The sequence below is a fragment of the Neolamprologus brichardi genome, chromosome 12 (genome assembly GCF_056152115.1).
Source record: "Neolamprologus brichardi isolate AB-2024 chromosome 12, ASM5615211v1, whole genome shotgun sequence".
Taxonomy (NCBI): Eukaryota; Metazoa; Chordata; class Actinopteri; order Cichliformes; family Cichlidae; genus Neolamprologus; species Neolamprologus brichardi.
In genome coordinates this window covers 8,995,448-9,013,235 of record NC_142115.1, presented here as the reverse complement: position 1 = coordinate 9,013,235, position 17,788 = coordinate 8,995,448, and the positions used below count along the sequence as shown (strand labels likewise).

The 17,788-nt window shown below is 40.5% G+C and overlaps 1 protein-coding gene across 2 annotated transcripts; it reads right to left on the bottom strand.

Annotated features, from left to right (window-relative positions):
* Positions 1 to 113: 113 nt before the first annotated feature.
* Positions 114 to 17,782, bottom strand: araf (A-Raf proto-oncogene, serine/threonine kinase). 2 transcript variants are annotated; one of them, XM_006797565.2, is made up of 16 exons: positions 17,718 to 17,782; positions 15,989 to 16,224; positions 12,776 to 12,879; positions 11,900 to 12,002; positions 11,578 to 11,732; positions 9,188 to 9,286; positions 8,934 to 9,084; positions 8,814 to 8,841; positions 8,588 to 8,718; positions 8,262 to 8,464; positions 7,837 to 8,013; positions 7,624 to 7,670; positions 6,959 to 7,077; positions 5,265 to 5,396; positions 4,789 to 4,923; positions 114 to 4,222 (listed from the first exon to the last, which is right to left on the bottom strand). In XM_006797565.2, exons 2-16 carry the CDS (start codon positions 16,097 to 16,099, stop codon positions 4,082 to 4,084), a joined length of 1,836 nt encoding a protein of 611 aa, XP_006797628.1. In that variant the 5' UTR covers positions 16,100 to 16,224; positions 17,718 to 17,782; the 3' UTR covers positions 114 to 4,081. The 2 variants fall into 2 exon arrangements, with proteins under 2 accessions (XP_006797628.1, XP_087705112.1); XM_087848986.1 differs by lacking the exon at positions 17,718 to 17,782 and adding an exon at positions 16,975 to 17,043.
* Between the last annotated feature and the right edge of the window lie 6 nt (positions 17,783 to 17,788).

The window sequence follows — 17,788 nt, the reverse complement described above, 5'->3', positions numbered from 1 at the left end:
CAGTTAAATGTTTCACTTGGTAAGCTGACGAAACGAACTGTGTCCCAAAACAGACAAACACAAGATTCCACTAATGGATTCCACTGATTGTACTGAAAGCTAAAAACAACAAGTTACAGATGAATTCATTTATTTAAAGAATAAATCCTGCATCATTACTGATCACAACACACACAACCCTTAAGAAAAAAAAAAGATTTACATGTTAAAATAATTGTTCTCTTTGAAATCACAAAAACAGTAATAAGAAAACAAAAAAAGAAACAGACTGTACACAGCAGAAAACACTATTTATTGCAAATTAACACCCCTGACACCTCAGAAACTATAGACAAGTACTCCAACTCACCTACAGATATGAAAAGACAATAAAATAAAATAAAATAAGAAACTACTCTGACACAGCTCTCATCCTCTGAAACAGTTGCAGTGCCTCTCTTCCCCCACATTATGGTGCCCCTGTGAGACTCCAGATGAGAATCTCATGTTTCCTGAAGCTGTTCAGGTCCACTTGAACAGAGATGTGGCACCTGTTCCCTCATCCTCCAGATGAAGACGTTTGGGAGGCATCACCTCAATGTGAAACTGAGCACAAAATGATTCAATAAGCTCTCCAAACCCACTCTACTTTTTACAGATGCACAGAAAACCTGGTCTGCTGACATTATACCAAAGCACTCCTGATCTTATATTGTGGTTTTAAAAAAAAAAGTTTTGCTTTTTCTGAATGTTTATAAAAAGCAGCTCATTAAAAAAAAAAGAAAAACAAAGATTTCATTCAGCAGCTTCAGGCCATTCAGATACCCGTTAGTTACAGTTCCCTAAGTGTTGCTATTGTAGTGAAACCCTGTGGACAACATGTTGCTCAGAGAAGAAAAAAAAAATGTTGACACCCATTTGTGCTCAGGATGTGTGAAAGCAAAGTTGCTAGAAATGCCCCTGCATTTGACAGAGTCAGAGTGAACAGAGGAGCCAACAGTACCGCGCCGAAACATACATTCACGTTGAGAATGTTTGAGAGAAAAAAAGAAAGCGAGAGAGCGCCTGGTGCTGATGAACATTTTAAAGATAAACATTCCCAGTAAACATCTGATCCATCTCAGAGTGCTGTACTTGCAGATTAACATCTGCAATAACATCAATAAATAAGAAAGCAAAACAAAAAAAGCCCACCACACAACCTCTCCCACACCCACCACATAACTGGAATGAGCATCAGTCAGGGTACCCAGCCCCTAGATTAACATGAGAATATTAAATTAGCAGTTCATTAGTGACAGACATTTGCATCAACAGGAGTTCTGCTTCATGTCTGTCACATCACCTGCAGGATTCACAGAAGCCTGAAACATCACCTCACACCTACTGCCTTCACTTGCGCGAGACACGACCAGCAAGAGAGTCAATGCCTCAGAATACAGCACTGTTAGGACAGACCAGGAGGCATGGTTCCTGATCCCCTACTGTTAAGTCACCAAAATCACCACAGAGAGAGTTGCGTCTGTGCCCTTAAAGCAGATTTAATCCATAGTAAATTGAGTGACTGCATTGTCAGGTCAACCTGCGAGCACTAGCCCGAAGATGCTAACAGTCCAGCTGAAGGAGAAACTAAAGGTTCTGTAAATATGACTATCGCTTCCATTTCTTTCATTAGTCAGTACTACAAATCTACAAAGGATTACACTGAAGAAGAGCAGTGGCTGATCTTCAGTATCCTGCTTTTTGTTGATGGCAATGAAATTGTTGTGGTTGATAAGCTTTAAGTAAAGATGAGTAAAGCTTTAAGACAATATTTCCCACCAGTATTACAATGAGCAAAAATGAGGGGCTGAAAGAGGGGCCAAAACAAAAAAACAAAAACCAAAAAAACAACAAAAAAAACCCCCCACACAAACCCCCAAAACAAGCCACACAGACAAGGCCACACACTATCACTGATCAACAGCTAAGGCTACTAGTTTTTAAACCAGCCCAGCTGAACCCTCAGCACATCCGTATTTCTTTGAAAGACATCATGAAGCAGGACCGAGCCACCTCGGTGTGCGTGTAAGAGGCGAGTAAATATTCAACTAATTCAATCTCAGGAAAATAAAATGCAGGCCTTTCATTCATAACAAGTGAGCATCCCACCAAAGAAAAATCAACTGGATACAAGCTTAAAGCAATCTCACGGAGGGTAACATACAAACGGCTGGACGAGTGAACAAGACAACCCTGACATTTGTTCTGTTCTCTGAATACTACAGATTTTGATAATTTAGCTATTTCTTCAGAGTAGATTTGTGGCCATCACAGCAGAGTTTGCACATTTGCCTTTAGATGTGATCTCACTTTTGTGAAAAATGTACACACCTCTTCAAGCCTAAATTAGAACGACTAATCAACCAAGGTTCTCACAGTTTTAAGGCATGCCCCACAGCTATAGAAATATTTTGAGAATATGCGGACATGTGTGAGTGAACCATGCACGAGGGACAGCAGCATTGGAGAATGGACCTCTGGAGTGTGGAAAAACTAGCCAACACTGCTGAAGCTGTGTACCAAGCAATTCAATCTTTAAGGTGTACAAAACACTCACAATATGTAGCAGCAATACAACAAACCACTTAAGCCCATCGTGGAGAGACCTGTAGATGGACAGACCTGTGGTGCAGAGGCTGGCACTCTGCTGTTCCTGCAGTGTGAGAGCTGTAAGGTGCGTGCCTCAACATGGAAACCTCAGTTTACACCTGGAATTGAAATGAGCCATCTGCTGAGCCCTTGAAACTACATCTGTACATTTCTAACAACAATGTCCTCTGATGACCTGACTGACATTTCACTTTGGAAAACATTTTGGTTTAGAAATGAATAACATCCACTGCTGAAGTATTGATCCTAACCATTTAGTCCCCGTGTTCAGTGGACTTGGAACATTAAAAGTATCACAGTGTTGCCTGGTAAGTGACACAAGTTAGGTGATGTTTCAGGACTTGAAAAGGGTAGAGGGGTGGGCAACTGCTTTTACTAAAAATTTGTTTGAAACAGCACATTCTTAAGACTAAACACAGGATTTAAGGAATGGGATAATTTTCAAACCCTCAAACTGTGATTTGTAATGTTTAAATTTGGACATGCAGCCAGTTCTGCCAGGCCCTTCTCACTTACTTTCCATCCCCCCACAGACAGCATCAATGGAAACTTGATCCTCAGATGAATTTAGTGAATTTCAAAGTTCCTATTTGAAGAATATCTACCTGAAAAGATACATTTATGTTTTATGTTAGTGAAAGAAAATATCTACCTCCAGGCCTTTCACTGCTTTGCTTCATGTACAGCAAAAGACTATAACAGGTTAAATGAGCAACTGGTATACATTTTTTCCCCTAAACTTCTTTGCATAGTTCAGTGTTCTAAGTTGCCAGGTCTCGTTGTATAGATATTTGCAAGACCAGTAAATGCTGAAAGTCCACACTGGGGGCAAACATCTAACCTTTTACAAAACATATCAAGACAGGCACGTATTCAAAAAGAGTTGCTTTCAAATGAGTGGCGTTACATCTCAGGTCCCCATTCCATTTATGCTGTGTTACAGTGAAAGGGGCACATGCCCGCTGAGCATGGAGTATGTAAGTGGATCATGTGACTTGAACCAGCAGCTCCAGCTCTATGGCTGATTTAAGTTTTTGGCTATGATGACAGCGCTCCTCAAAGATCTGAATTAGACTCTTTTGCACTGTATGTGCAACCATGTGAGTTTCTTTAGAACAACTGAAACTCCAAAGGAGGTCTAAGAGCCAAATACAAGTCAAGATGTCGATTGACTTTCTCAGCTGGCAAGAGCAGACATTTTACACATATGTCTACAAACAGAAGGTCTTTCTTTCACCTGATGGGCATGTGCGTGTCATTTGTTGAAGGAAAAAAAAAAAAAAAAATCACTGTCAGACTAAGGTTACTTCTACAGTCTGTTACTGAGTTTTGCTGCTGAGAGCTGCAGCTCCACAATGGTGGAGAGCAGCCAGCTGTGGCCTCTTTGAGGCACTGGAATGCTGTGGTCCTTGACAGGATGGCGGCCTCCTTGCTGTGTGCTGTGAAGAGCTTAGAGGGGCATGAGCCTGGTGGTGTGGAACAGGAGGGGGTTCAGGTCCTCAGCATGGACAGCTCGATGGAGCGACGGCTCGGAGCGACTCCGCTCGATTTTCGGCAGCAAATCTTGCACCTGCTCAATGGACACCAGAATCTGAGGAAGGACAGAAATATTAGGAAAATTACAGACTATAGTTTTGTCAACATTACGCAACTACATTGCATATGGTTTGGCAGTCACCTGATTTAAAGGATAGTATGAATTTACAGGCAACTACAATGACACGTCCATGTCTTGCAAATTATTTGTATTGAACACTCCGATTTGCTTTTCCAGAACTTTCATTAAGGCCACCTGTGCAAGATTCCTCACTGGTGGCCTACAGTCCTGCTGTATCTTGCTTTACACCAAAAATTTCTCCAGGTCTTTATGTTCACCTAAATTCTTCCAAAAACAAATCCTCTTTAGATTGATACAGAGGAGTGGCTGTGGCTCAGGCAGTACAGTAGGTCACCTACTAATCGGAAGGTTGGTGGTTTGATCCCTACAATAAATGATCATCTTTCTGACAGAACCTAGTTGTCGCCAAAAGTTTTGGATAAAGTAAAAGTTTCAAGTTAAATTTAAAGAAAGCCCTTAGAATGTCAAGTCACAGGACATTTTAACATTGCAGGATATTTTTTATTAAAGTGATAAACGATAAACCATACAAGACCGACCTGTGGAAAAAGGGGCCTTTCATCACGTTTAAACTTCAGGCAGTCGACGATCAGCCTCTTCATTGCTTTGGGTGAGGTACTATACAGCTTACTGAGGTCTGGAGACAGGTAACCACGTCCAACCATGAAGATTATCTGACAAAGAAAAAGAGGACCGAACAAGGTGAGCTACAGAACAAACTTAAAGTATTACATCAAAGGTCTGAAGACAGCTTAAGAAACTGGGCCATAAGTCAAGTCACACAAAATTTGCTTCATGTGTTCCAGATGAATTATTTAATTCAGAGTTACATTTAACAGTTTATCTACTGAACTCTACTAATATTTGTTAGTTTATTGGAACTGTGACTTACTCTATGGCTATATTTTTGATGTTAATAGTAATTAACAAAATCTTCAGAAAGAGTCAGTCAGATATTTTAGACTGACTCAGTGTTATGTGTTAACATAAACTAGAATAAACTGGGTAATGGAACCTGGTCTCTGTTGTTGATATTGGAGTAAGGCAGGGTTCCTGACATCAGCTCAAACAGAACTACTCCGTAGCCATATACGTCTGACTGGAACGTGTATGGGTTTGTGTCCTGCATGCGGATCACCTCAGGAGCCTAATGAGAGGAGAGAGGAAAAAATGAATAAAAAAACTGACAAAGAGGTACTTTAACACTACCGATTACACTAATTTAGCTTTTTGTAAAGATGTTGTGACTTAACCATAATAGAAGCAAATACACTACAAACCTTTGTACATAAAAACTGCATGTATGGATATAGAGTCCATCAAATAATGTGCGCGTGACCTTTACTGTGTTTAAACAAGTACATGGAAAACTTCCAGGGTTCCAATATACAATGAAAAACCATCATATTTCTATTATTCTGCTTTACAGTTAATGATACAGATGTGACTTGATGTTATTTATGGTATCAACAGTAATCACTTTTCAAGAAAAGTGTTCAAACCAACAATATAATTTAACCTGTCAAGACTCAAGATGTACACAGGTTATAAAGGACAACATTAACATGCATCGGTAATAGTATGCATCAACAGCTCATTTTGCAAGTATCAGCAGCTGAAGAAGGACATGATGTAAAAGTATTACTGTAGATCGACAATTTCTTTACCAAAACTGTTTTTTGTGGTGTGTGGCACCCAGCACAGTCAGAACCTGACATCCCTTTGGTGCATGATTTCAGTCAACTCCACCAACTTGACTGACATGTGGCACTGTGACATGACACAACAGTCCCAATAGAAAAAGGAACCTGCCCAATGAGTGCTGTGGGAAGCTGGATAATCAGCCAATTGTGGCCACGGGCAGGATCAACACTGTTGCCAAGCTAGAACCGAGGAGTAATAACACTAATGACCGACACTGCAGTTTGTTATGTCTGTCGGCATAGCGACGCATCAGTGGGGACTTAAACACATTAGATTTCAGACAGAGCCATTGGTCTTTAGTAACTAGTTAGGAGGGAAAAAACTTCTTCGTAGAAAACAATTTAAGTAAGGGCAATGCCAGACTGAAGGTGAAAGAAGACAGCCACAGTTCATGTACGGGTGGCTGTGGCTCAGGTGGTAGAGCAGATCAGCAACTGATTGGAAGGTTGGTGCTTCGATCCTTGGCTTCCCCAATCTATATGTCAAATATCCTTGGGCAAGATACTAATCCCAAGTTGCCCTCCGATGCGTTCATCGGAGTGTGAATGTAGATTAGTTTGCGCTTGTGTTTAGAAGTGCTTATGTGAACGGGTGAATAAGGCATGTTGTATACAGCGCTTTGAGTACTCCGGAGAGTAGAAAAGCGCTATATAAGAATCAGTCCATTTACCATGTAATCAAGAGTCAAGTTAAATGTTCTAGCTGCTGCCATGTTGGATTTTTAAAATCAATGTCACGAGGACAGGTGGATCCGACTGGGAAAACAAGAGATTCTGTATGCTGAACTTACAAACTGAAATTTTCAAATTTAATAGGACTTGAAACTAGCAATTTAGCCCAAAAACTCATCTGAAACAGAATTGAGTACTCATACAAAGGAGCAGAGGCTCCTTTTGCTCTAGTGTTCTATAAAACCCAAAATCTTTTCAAAAACTGCTCCCCCTACTGGCCTTAAAATGTCATATAGACTCTGAGCTCTACAATAAACGTGTTAAGTATCCTTACCATCCAGAGAATGGATCCGCTGGGTTGTTCTACCTGCTGAGAGCCAGTCCATCGAGCCTTCACTGTAGCCAAGCCAAAGTCACCGATTTTAACAGTCCAGCCCTCATGGAGAAAAATATCTGGCAGCAAATCTCAGAAAAATACAACAGACAGCTGCTGGACGTTTTCATAGTATCAGTTACTGCATAAACATTTCACAAGAAAGAAGTTATAAGAAGTGAGACTGACAGAGGAAACTACCCAAAGTAAACAATGGGAAACAAAGAAATGTCCAGCTGACGGTGTGGAATGACTCGACAAACTGAAATTTAATACCTTAGTTTCAAATTCAAATGTTTGTCCGTGACAGCAGCGATGCACCGTATCATCTTAAATTGGCCTCTTCATGAAAACAAGGGAGAGGTGTCTTCAAGGTAAGAGTCAGCATAGAGTTTGTTTCTCTTCTTGTGTTAAGAGTACTGACACATCACAGTTTTAATGGTTATCTGCTCTGTATATCACTGTCTATTAAAAGGAAATGCTTTTTGTGTGTTGTTAAACCTTTAATAACTGCAGAGCATGAGGCTCAAATTAGCACGTGTGATTACGGGTTAAAAAGGTACAGCTATCTAAACTCAAACACACAATGACTGCACTTATGTACACCATGCACAAGAGAAGGATACTGTTTGATTTTAGATCTCGATGAATTATGTTCTTTGCATGAAGATAACTGAAAGAAAAAAAAAAAAAAACAATTTGAAAACTAGTAAATTAAATTCATGAGTGCCAAACATTTGTATACAGAATGAACTTCTTGCACTACAAAAAGACTTGATGTCTGCTACTTGGCCTGACTAAGGGATGATGGTGAAATGGAATATTGCAGCAAGTCTTACTCCATGCCCTGTGCTGTCTGTCTGGCCACATCAATGCGACGCACAGTGTCAAACTTGCTCTCTAAGACATGCAGATGGCGGTACAGGCTGCTGCCTTCACACCATTGTGTGATGATAGCAAAGTTGGGCTTAGTCATGAAGCCCATGAACAGCAGGATGTTGACGTGGCGGGTCTTCCTGTAGAGAACAGAAATGGTGAAACTTACAAATTCCATTACCTCATCTGCAGTCAAAAAGTTACAGTCACCACATTGTTAAGAGTTAAATTAAAGTGCTATAACAATGTGAACTGGTGTTAATAAAACCAGTTTATGCAGTGTTAATAATACTAATATCATTACCATTATTAACTCCACCACCAGCAGCAGTTGTGGAAAGATTTGTGCAAATAAAACCAAGTTAAAGTCATGTAAACCACTGCTCACCGCAACACCTGCATTTCATTTTTAAAGGCTTGTAACTGCTCAGGCGTTGGCTCTTTGACTTTGAGGATCTTGATTGCCACATCTCCATGCCACTTTCCCTTGAAGACAGTTCCAAAGGAGCCAGAACCTATTCTCTTCTGGATGTTGACTTCTCGAGAGTGGACCTCCCAGTAGTAACTTGAATCTCTGTTGCCTCCTCGGTGCTGAAACAACAGATTGACTGTTAAATTTGTTAAAAAGAGATAGCAGTTCAATGCATTCAAAGGTTGCCCTTGTGAATATGTAAAGTGACCAGTGGCCTGTGAACAATGTTAAAGACACCCTACCACTTTCTTTTTGTCATCAGAGGACGAGGGCTTGCGCTCCCTGGGTTCCGAAGGGGACTTTGGTGGCTTCTTCCCTGGAGAGCCAAAAGAAGAGGGCGGGCTGGTGGAGGGCTTAGGTGAGGGTTCAGGACCTGCAGCAACAAGAGACAGCACAACATAAGTGTCATGCATAGAATAACAAATGTATTCTAAAACAGAAGAGAGGGGAAAAAAATGGAAAGCATACCTATTGTGTTGTTGAACTTTAGTGCTTCCTAAGAGGAGATATGCAACAAAGTTATTTTGATGAATACACAGTGGAGCTGACAATCCTTCAAGCAAAAGCAAACAAGCAGCCAACACCGACCTCTATAATCATGGCAGAAGCAGGGTCCAATGTGCTGACCATATGAACATTGGGAGTAGATGTGGAGCGATGCCTCTGTAGAGACTGACCATCTCCGCCTGACATGGGGAAGTGAAAGGTTGAGGACGGGGATGGGGACAGGTGGCCCATTCTGAGCAAAAAGAAAGAAGGCCAAGGCCAGGTTGATTAAAATATACATTTCACAAAATAAAGCAATGCTGCAATTTCGATAGAATGACATCTGCCCAGCTTACCCAGAAGGCTCTGGGGTTAAGGCTGGGTTGCTCTGCGTGGGGGAATTTTCTGGCAGTATTATCTGTGGGTATCCATCTGGGCAAGGACTGGGATCAGAACTGGACATAGGATTGAAAGAAAACAATTAGACATTATCACAGAAGTTTCATACTATTAAGGCTCCAATTACGTGCAAAATTTCTGTTATTTAGTACTAAATAATTAAGTAGTAAGTGCGTATTTGCACCGTTTTTTTTAATGTCAAGTCTGAATCTGATCATCTAGGCACATCACAAAAAGATGGTCCATATATCTCCATTTTTCCCTGAAACTGTTCTGAATTTTAAGAACTTCAGGTGTTTTAATTGTTTTTCATCATCATTAGGGCTGGGCCATATCATACCGTTCACGGTAACACTGGTATAATGTTCGGCAACGATAAGAAAATGACATACCGCGATAGAATATGGGTAAAATGCGCAGTGCCTTTATTTTCCATACGCACATGGTCGAAAAAGCATGGCGGCGACGGAGAATGAGAAGGGCGAAAGCGGATCGTTGAATAAAACGGATGAACCAGAATTGGTTTGTAAAAATGCTGCAACTTCAGTGGTGGAACTGGTTTAGCTTTTGTCTGTCAGATACACAACAAAGCACTATTTTTAGTGGAGCATGCTAGCGGGCCGTCGTTATTACAGTGTTTTTGGAAAATACGGCACACTTAAAATCAATCCTTTGATTTTTCTGAAAACCAACAGTGCCCCTTATAATCCCGTGTGCGTTATGTATGAATTCTGGTTGTGTTTACTGACTTCAAAACGATTGTATGTGGTACACGGTGCTGGAAAATCTGTCACATGTTTTAGTACAACTTTGCTAAGCTACGAACCCGCACCGCTTGATGGATTGTTGGAGCATTACTGCTATTGTAGGTAGGAGCCTCGCGGAGTGATACGTACTGTGCTTCAACATAATATTACTGTATTGTGTGTGTATAACCTCTTTCTAAGTTTTGTGGATATTATACATGGTTATGCTGAGGATATGTCAGCCAATTTCCACTGAAAAATGCCTTTAACTTTAACGCACATAAAAAACAGCTGCTTGTTTAAGTGAAAATAAATTATTAGAGCAAAAAAAAAAACCCCATCAAAGTTGTGGAGTTGTAAAGTATTTTGTCTAGTGTCAATTATATCGTTATCGCAAATTTTCAAGTGTATATTGTGATAAATATTTTTGGTCATATCGCCCTGCTCTAATCAATCAGTCCCAATAAAGTTATTTATAAAGACTAAAGTAAAAGACTCTTTTAAGAGTGCAGAAGGGAAAAAAAAGTGTGTAAAAATCACTAGATTTTAATAGATGGCAGATTGCAGTCAACTAAATGTTGTTTTTTTTTTTTTTGTTTTTGTTTTTTTTTTTTTTTAAACCCTCCCAATTCAAGTTCATAATCCTAGCTACGCTGGCTGTTCAAGGAGAAACATGTGTTAGTCAGCTAAGACAGTGAAAGGGGCCGATATGAGTTGAGTGAGTTGTTGAGGATATCCTGAACTAAGGAGCTCGGAAAGAAAAACGTCTGAACTTTGAGTTTCTCGGAAGACGTTTCACCTCTGATCCGAGAAGCTTCTTCAATTCACAGCTTCTTAGATGACAATGACCAGGATGAACCTTCACACACATATCCTGACCTTTTCTTTTGTAAACGCTGCTGTTAGCATTAGAGAAACTCTCTTTGAAGTGGATCCAACATTGTTGAACTTAAACATTTATCGGACAAACTCCTATACACAAGGAAAATGCACTCAAACTGTTTATCAGAAGGAAAGTGTGATTTTTAGGACACTCCAGTCTAACGTTAGCTGGCCAACTCTTATAACCAGCCGTTTAGTTGGCAGTCAGCTGTCTGGAGTCTAATTACAATAAGTAATTGCAATAATATTGGGAATAAAGAAACATGTTTTTGTGTGCTAGAGCCTTGACTGCAGTTCAGGAGATGAGGCTTGAGGTGAAGAGGATGAGGTGGAAATGAGGAAAGAGCATTTAAAAGAGCCTTTTGTGATCTTTAAAGGCTTACATAGTAAGCCTTTAAAGATCACAGAAGGCTTACTATGTATGTCTCTACATAAAACATGATTAACCAGAATACAATGTTCATCTCAGCCACTGTAATCAAAATTACAGGGCAACATGGCAGCTATAAAAAAAACAAAACCACCAACAAACAAAAAAAAAAACTGTATGGCCTGTATGTCGACATCATGTTGCAAAGTCTGGAAGATATCGTCTGAATCCATAGAATTGTGGCCCTCCTTAAAAATAGGACTTATTTTCCAACTAGCCACCTTCTCTTGGTGAAATATTACCAGCAAAGCATCTGGTACAGCCAACGATAAACACTACTCCAACTCACCGCTCTCTTATAGTATCCATGTCCACACACACGGTGGGGACCTTGCTACTGCAGTGTTGGTGAAACTTGTAGCCACATGTCTGACATCTGAAGCCATTGAAAAGGAACTTGTGGCAAAAATCACAGTAAGCCAGCTTGAAGAAAGTTTTGCGTACCTATACAGAGGGAGTTCATGAAATTTACTTTGCAGTAATAACATTTAAGACCATCAAGGCTAAAACAGCAGCAATTCAATTAGAGTATCACAGGCCAAAAACGTATGAACAAAAGGTATTTCACATAAGCTTTGAACATTTTATACACAGGTATGTGAGATACTTACAAAGTTGTGCATGGTCAGGGGAATATCATCCAGAACCTCAACTAAAAGCTCCTCTCCAACTAGAGGAGTTATGTCTGTGTCCCAGTCTGTCAGTCTTTTTCGACTGGAGGGGCAAAAAAAGGAACATTTAGAAGCAATTTAAACACTCTTTGTACATATCACCACCATATTGAAACCCTTTCAAGGTTTAAAATGGCTAGGATAACAAAAAAATAACAACGGAGAGGTCTTCATTATCCTAATTGGCCAATACACTTAATTTGTATATCAATGAGTTCCTCAGAAATGTCAACAACTGTTTATGGTGCGAGAAAACAGTTTACAACTATGTTGAAGCAACAAAACTGCTAAATTACAAATTCTACCTTTAAGCTGTTGAATGTTTACAGACAGCTAGAGTAAATTTTTTACTTTCATTAATTTTTCTCTTTAAAGTGGATCTTTCATGGTCCTTTCCCACTTTTATTCTGAGATTCTACTAGCGTAGCTAAAGTTTAAACAGAAGGTCAGTGATTCTTTCCCTTTGTTAAGACTGTTTTAATATTTAATGAAGCATAGGAATGTTACCCATCGTTACACAGGAAACCCTTCAAATGCATTATGGTAACAAAAAAAAAGGAAAAAAATACACAATGAATAATTAATTGTATATTAGTTGTGTATCAATGCATATTGACTTTTCTACCGTTTCAGCCTTTGAATCAACTTCACATTATATCTTCAGCCTCTGTTATATACATGTGTTTGTCTAACATGTAGTCTTGTGACAGCTGTTCACTGTTGCCTCTCAGAGTTTCATGTGGGCAAAAAGGAATGCAAAGTCATTTTCCCAATATGATGTGAGAGGACGCAGCACAAACAGCAGTGCAATCTTACCCTCCTAGAAGGCGAAATACAGCACAGCACTCTTGGCTCAGGCCTCTCACTTTGAGCGCTTTATCTAGAATCTCATGCACAGTCTGTCCTTGGCGGACATTCACCTGAAAACAGAACACCATATTTGAATAAGTGTGACTTTGACATGACATTCTCTGATCACACAGGTAACACAAGAGGCATACTTGGGCAAAATGGCAGTAACAAAGAGCATCAATTTTGACCATACAAGAAACAAACATTACATTAGATGATGCAGGTTACTGTTCCCATTATGTGTTTAGGAATGTGGAACATAAAGCTACATGTAAATGTGGCTGAATATGATTCTTTGCTTTCCAGCTTATTCTTCATGCTGTAAGTGGGAAATTAATTCCTCAGTCTCTGTCGCCATCTCCCTCATCTCCCCTTCCCTAGTTAGAGGTGCACACAGGAGAACAAACAAGAAAGACAAAAAGGGACATCATGTCTCTTGTCTGAAGAGCTGCAGATGGGAGGAAACACCATGAGCAAATCAACCGTTCTTTCTGTACCACACACCTAAAGGTTTAGAGTAATAGTGGGTGGATTGCGCAGAACTAACCTTTTTTAAAATGAAACGAACTGAACTACATCCCCGACTACCGCTTACACATCTGGGCGCTAACTTAGGCTGAGACCCCATCTAAATGAACCTCTCCATAAAACCTTTTATTTCAATAGTCACCTGAAAATAATAAAAAAAAAATAAAAAATCTACTGAATCACCAGCCAAATGTCATTTAAAAAAAATAAATATAACTTCAATTTACACATCATTATGGCATTAATTGCTTGGTCGACAGAGCCAACACAATCAACACCTTTGGTTATCCCAATGAAGAAAAACCAATTACATTTTAAAAAAAATAACAACAACACAGCACTTCATATTATATCAAAAAGTAAGAAAGCACCTTCCTACTTGTCTGCTACAATAATATGTAGTGACATACCCTTGCCACCACACATGTGGAACTGTCAAACGTCAGCTGTGTGCTTATGTTAGCACATCCCAATTGGCCAATAGGTTCTCTCATTTTGTGGCTGGTTTGGAGGCAGGGGCTCAATAACCAACCTCTTCACAGTTACTCAGTTCTTCCCTACATTTCTATTCGGGACTGAGTGTCATGTCTCTCCCTCATAATGTCTGCTAATTAGGGCTGCCACGGTTAGTCGACTAGTCACGATTACGTCAACGACTAATTTAATAGTCGACGCGTCATTTGAAGCTTTGTAAGATCACAAAAGACGCAGGAATAAGTAGTAGGATTTAAGAGTGTAATAACGGACTGAAACGGAAGATGGCAGCACTGCATGTACAAGGATGCCAGCTGCCGTTAAACCTCAAAGAAGAAGCAGTGTCCGGTATAGTAGCTGTATCCAAATTCAGAAACCGCATCCTCCTGTGCCCGCATTTGCAGGCCGATTACGCTACAGTGACACGACGAAGACTGTCCAAATTCGAAGACTCCGACAAATGCAGCTGACAAATACGCCCTTCATTTCCCCAAATTTGAAGGATGGGTCGGGTGTATACTTTGTGGCCCAACCCATCCCAGATTTCATAGCACGGCCCTGCTCAGTTTCCAACAATAGCAGCAGCTAGTTAGTTTTAATATTACTCTTATTATTCTTTCTGGGTCACAAAATAAACATTTAACATATTTTCCAGGCAAGAATGTAGCTGTGTAAACTTCAAATATCTGCTCAGTTTATCAAGACACCACATATTTTCAAAAGCGCTCTGACGTTTTCGGATATGTCTGTTACCCAGCTCGATAGCTAGCCGGGGTTTAAGGCTCACTAGAGCCGGTGAGAACACCAAACTCCCGGAAAATCGTTTTCAAACCCACTGTGTTTGGCTTTTTTCAGTATTTTATTTGTTCCTGAGTAAATTGGTTTGGCTGAGATTAAAGTTATAGTTTTTACACAGCAGAATAAACGTCAAGCAGAAGTGTGAGATGCTCGAGAATATACTCCGGTGTCCTGTTATATTTTAGATAGCAAGAAGCAGACGGCTGAGTTTATTAAACTTCACCGAAACAATCTGCAAATTTAATTAAATTTTTATAAATGGTAAATGGCCTGCATTTCTATAGTGCTTTTTTAGTCCCTAAGGACCCCAAAGCGCTTCACACTACATTCAGTCATTCACCCATTCACTCACAGGCGATGGCAAGCTACATTGTAGCCACAGCTGCCCTGGGGCGAACTGACAGAGGCGAGGCTGCCGGACACTGGCGCCACCGGGCCCTCTGACCACCACCAGTAGGCAAACATGGGGTTAGTATCTTGCCCAAGGATATTTGGCATGCAGCCAGGAGGCAGCCTGGGATCGAACCACCGACCTTCTGATTAGTGGCTGACCTGCTCTGCCACCTGAGCTACAGCCACCCCTATAAACTATCATCTTGTCTTTTTTTTTTAGTTAGCACATACTTTAAACACTTAAAGCTGTAAGCTAATGATAGTTATGTAAGAGCAGATGCATGCTGGTGCAATAAGCTGTACATTTTACGTCCAATGGATGCATGATCTGATTAGTCGACTAATCGCAAAAATAATCCGTGACTAGTCGACTATCAAAATAATCGTTTGTGGCAGCCCTACCTACCTACTGCTAATACTACACAGATTTAGCACATGTGCTAATTCTTTTTACAAAAAAGGTCCAGCAGAGAAGGGAAAAGCTCAGTTTGATGTGCTTTGGAAGGATCTGTACAGCTAGTAAAACTCACCTGTAAACACTGAGGATTTAAAAGGAGAATGCTCCTACATGAATCCCAGAGATTCATGTTGGATAATGCCATGAACACAGTGTCCTCTACACTGCCACCCATATCACTCAATTTAACACTGACATTGTGACAGGACTATGCAACAGCTACGCTTCAGTGTATGAAAACTTGACATCTAACAGGAATTACAAGTCAAATTAAAGGACGATGGTGGCAGGCACCATCTGAGAAACCTGATACCAACTGTCCAACTAGCTTACTCATTAGCACATTCTGAAAGATGTCAAACTTGGTGCAATTACAGTTACAACCAACAGTGATGGAAGATTTTTTTCTCCCTCCTACAGAAGTGTTAAATGTCAATTGTTTTCTATCAAACAAGGCACTGTTTATAGTTACAATGTTTAATATAAAAAATGTCACTGGTCAAGACAAACATAGAAAAGTATCTCACCACTGTCCTCTGTTTGTTGGGGAGGTAGACTCGGATGGTTCCTCCACCTCGGGGTGGATCCTCTGGACTGGTCTCCCCTGAGGAGGAGTAGGAGGAGGAGGTGGAGGACATGGTGAGAGGCAGGAGGGAATTGGGGGAGGGCAGGGGGGAAGGGAAGACACAGTACTTGGACACCAAAGCCTCAGGAGAGCTTCATGCACAGTGGGGTCCAGAGGAGTTTGCCCTTTACCTAGAACCTACACAAACAAAAAGAATATGAAAAAGTGCACATAGGTATGATAAAATTGATAATGCACAGACTTTAACTACTTGTATAAACATTAATAGGTAATTAATGTTAGAAGAATACTATAAATAAGTTTTTGGGCGCTCTCTTTAGGGGTTGTACAGCAGAAAATCTACCTCCGATAACCCTTCCCTAGCATCCTCATCTATCACACGAACCCTCTGTACCACTCTCCTTCACAACATCCCCAAACCTTCCTCCTTTCCTCCTTGTCTAGAAGATCAGTCTTCAACATCCTGTGTTCACCATCACTCCTCTGCACATGTCCAAATCAACTCAGCCTTGGCCAACTTTGTCTTCAAACCGCCCAACCTGAGGTGTCTCTTGGATGCACTCATTTCTAATTTTGTCCATCATAGTCACTCCTAATGAAAATGTTAACGTCTCCAACCTATACATCATAGCAGCTCTCACTACCATCTTGTAAACACCTTTCAATCTTGCTCCTGTCCTTCTGTCACGAATCTCCCCTGGCACTCGTCTTCACCCTCTTTTACCATTTCTTTTGGATAAAAATCAATTAAATTAGTAAGAGGGAGTGATATTTTCTGTCTCAACTACTGTACAACACGCTAGTAAAAACTTTAAAGTTTAAAAGTCACATACTTTAAAGTGTTGTTGAAAATAACAGTTGTTTGATTAACCCAAACACTATAACCTCGCGAAAGCTTTTTCCTGAGTTTTGAATTGTCCCATATACCGGTTAGCTTGTAATCCAGTGGCACCGACAACTAAGGTGTTCGCAAAGTGGCCTACAGGAGCAAGAACTAACTTTTTCTAAACGTTGTAACTCATATTTGAGACCTGGCGAGCTTTGAATTAACATTGAAACAAACCGCTGACAAACAAAGTTGCACATTTGGTTAACAGCCGAAAGATGCTAACGCTAGCTCATATTAGCCCGGTAGCCTAGCATGGGATTCGACTGCCTTGTAAAATGACATTTCGAGTTTGGGGAAGCCATGTTCCTCTTGGGGCGCGAGTTAATTGTCTCCGGCTAACTAGCTGACTGCCTTTCAAGGTAATTTGTAGTAAGGAGGTGCGAAGCGATATAATAAAAACATAATTCCTACAAAGCAAAGTAATCAGAGTTTTCGGAAATTCCTCTTCGCTCAACCAGCTAGCAAACTAGCATAGCTAAGCATTAGCATTAGTTGGAACGGGAGAGATTATGTGGCTGCTTCAGTCACTAGCGCAGTTTACAGTTAAAAGCTTTAACGCGAGTCCCAGCCTGCTAAGGTTAGCAAACTTAGGGGTTTTACCACGGCGTCAGGCTGGTGCCTACTTAAGAGTCTCTTTTCAGATATGCAGCGAATAATTTCCTTGACACGCTCAACACAGGACGGTCCAGATTGTGCTATGCAGTGCTTACGGTGACAGCAAAATCTCCTTTCGTCTCAGTGTTCTGAAACAGTTGGGATAAATAAAAAGTTAAACTCGTACCTGTAACGGCCATCTTGAATTCTCGCAATCTGGAGGCGAATCTGTCAAGAACTTCAGGGGAAAGCGGAAAA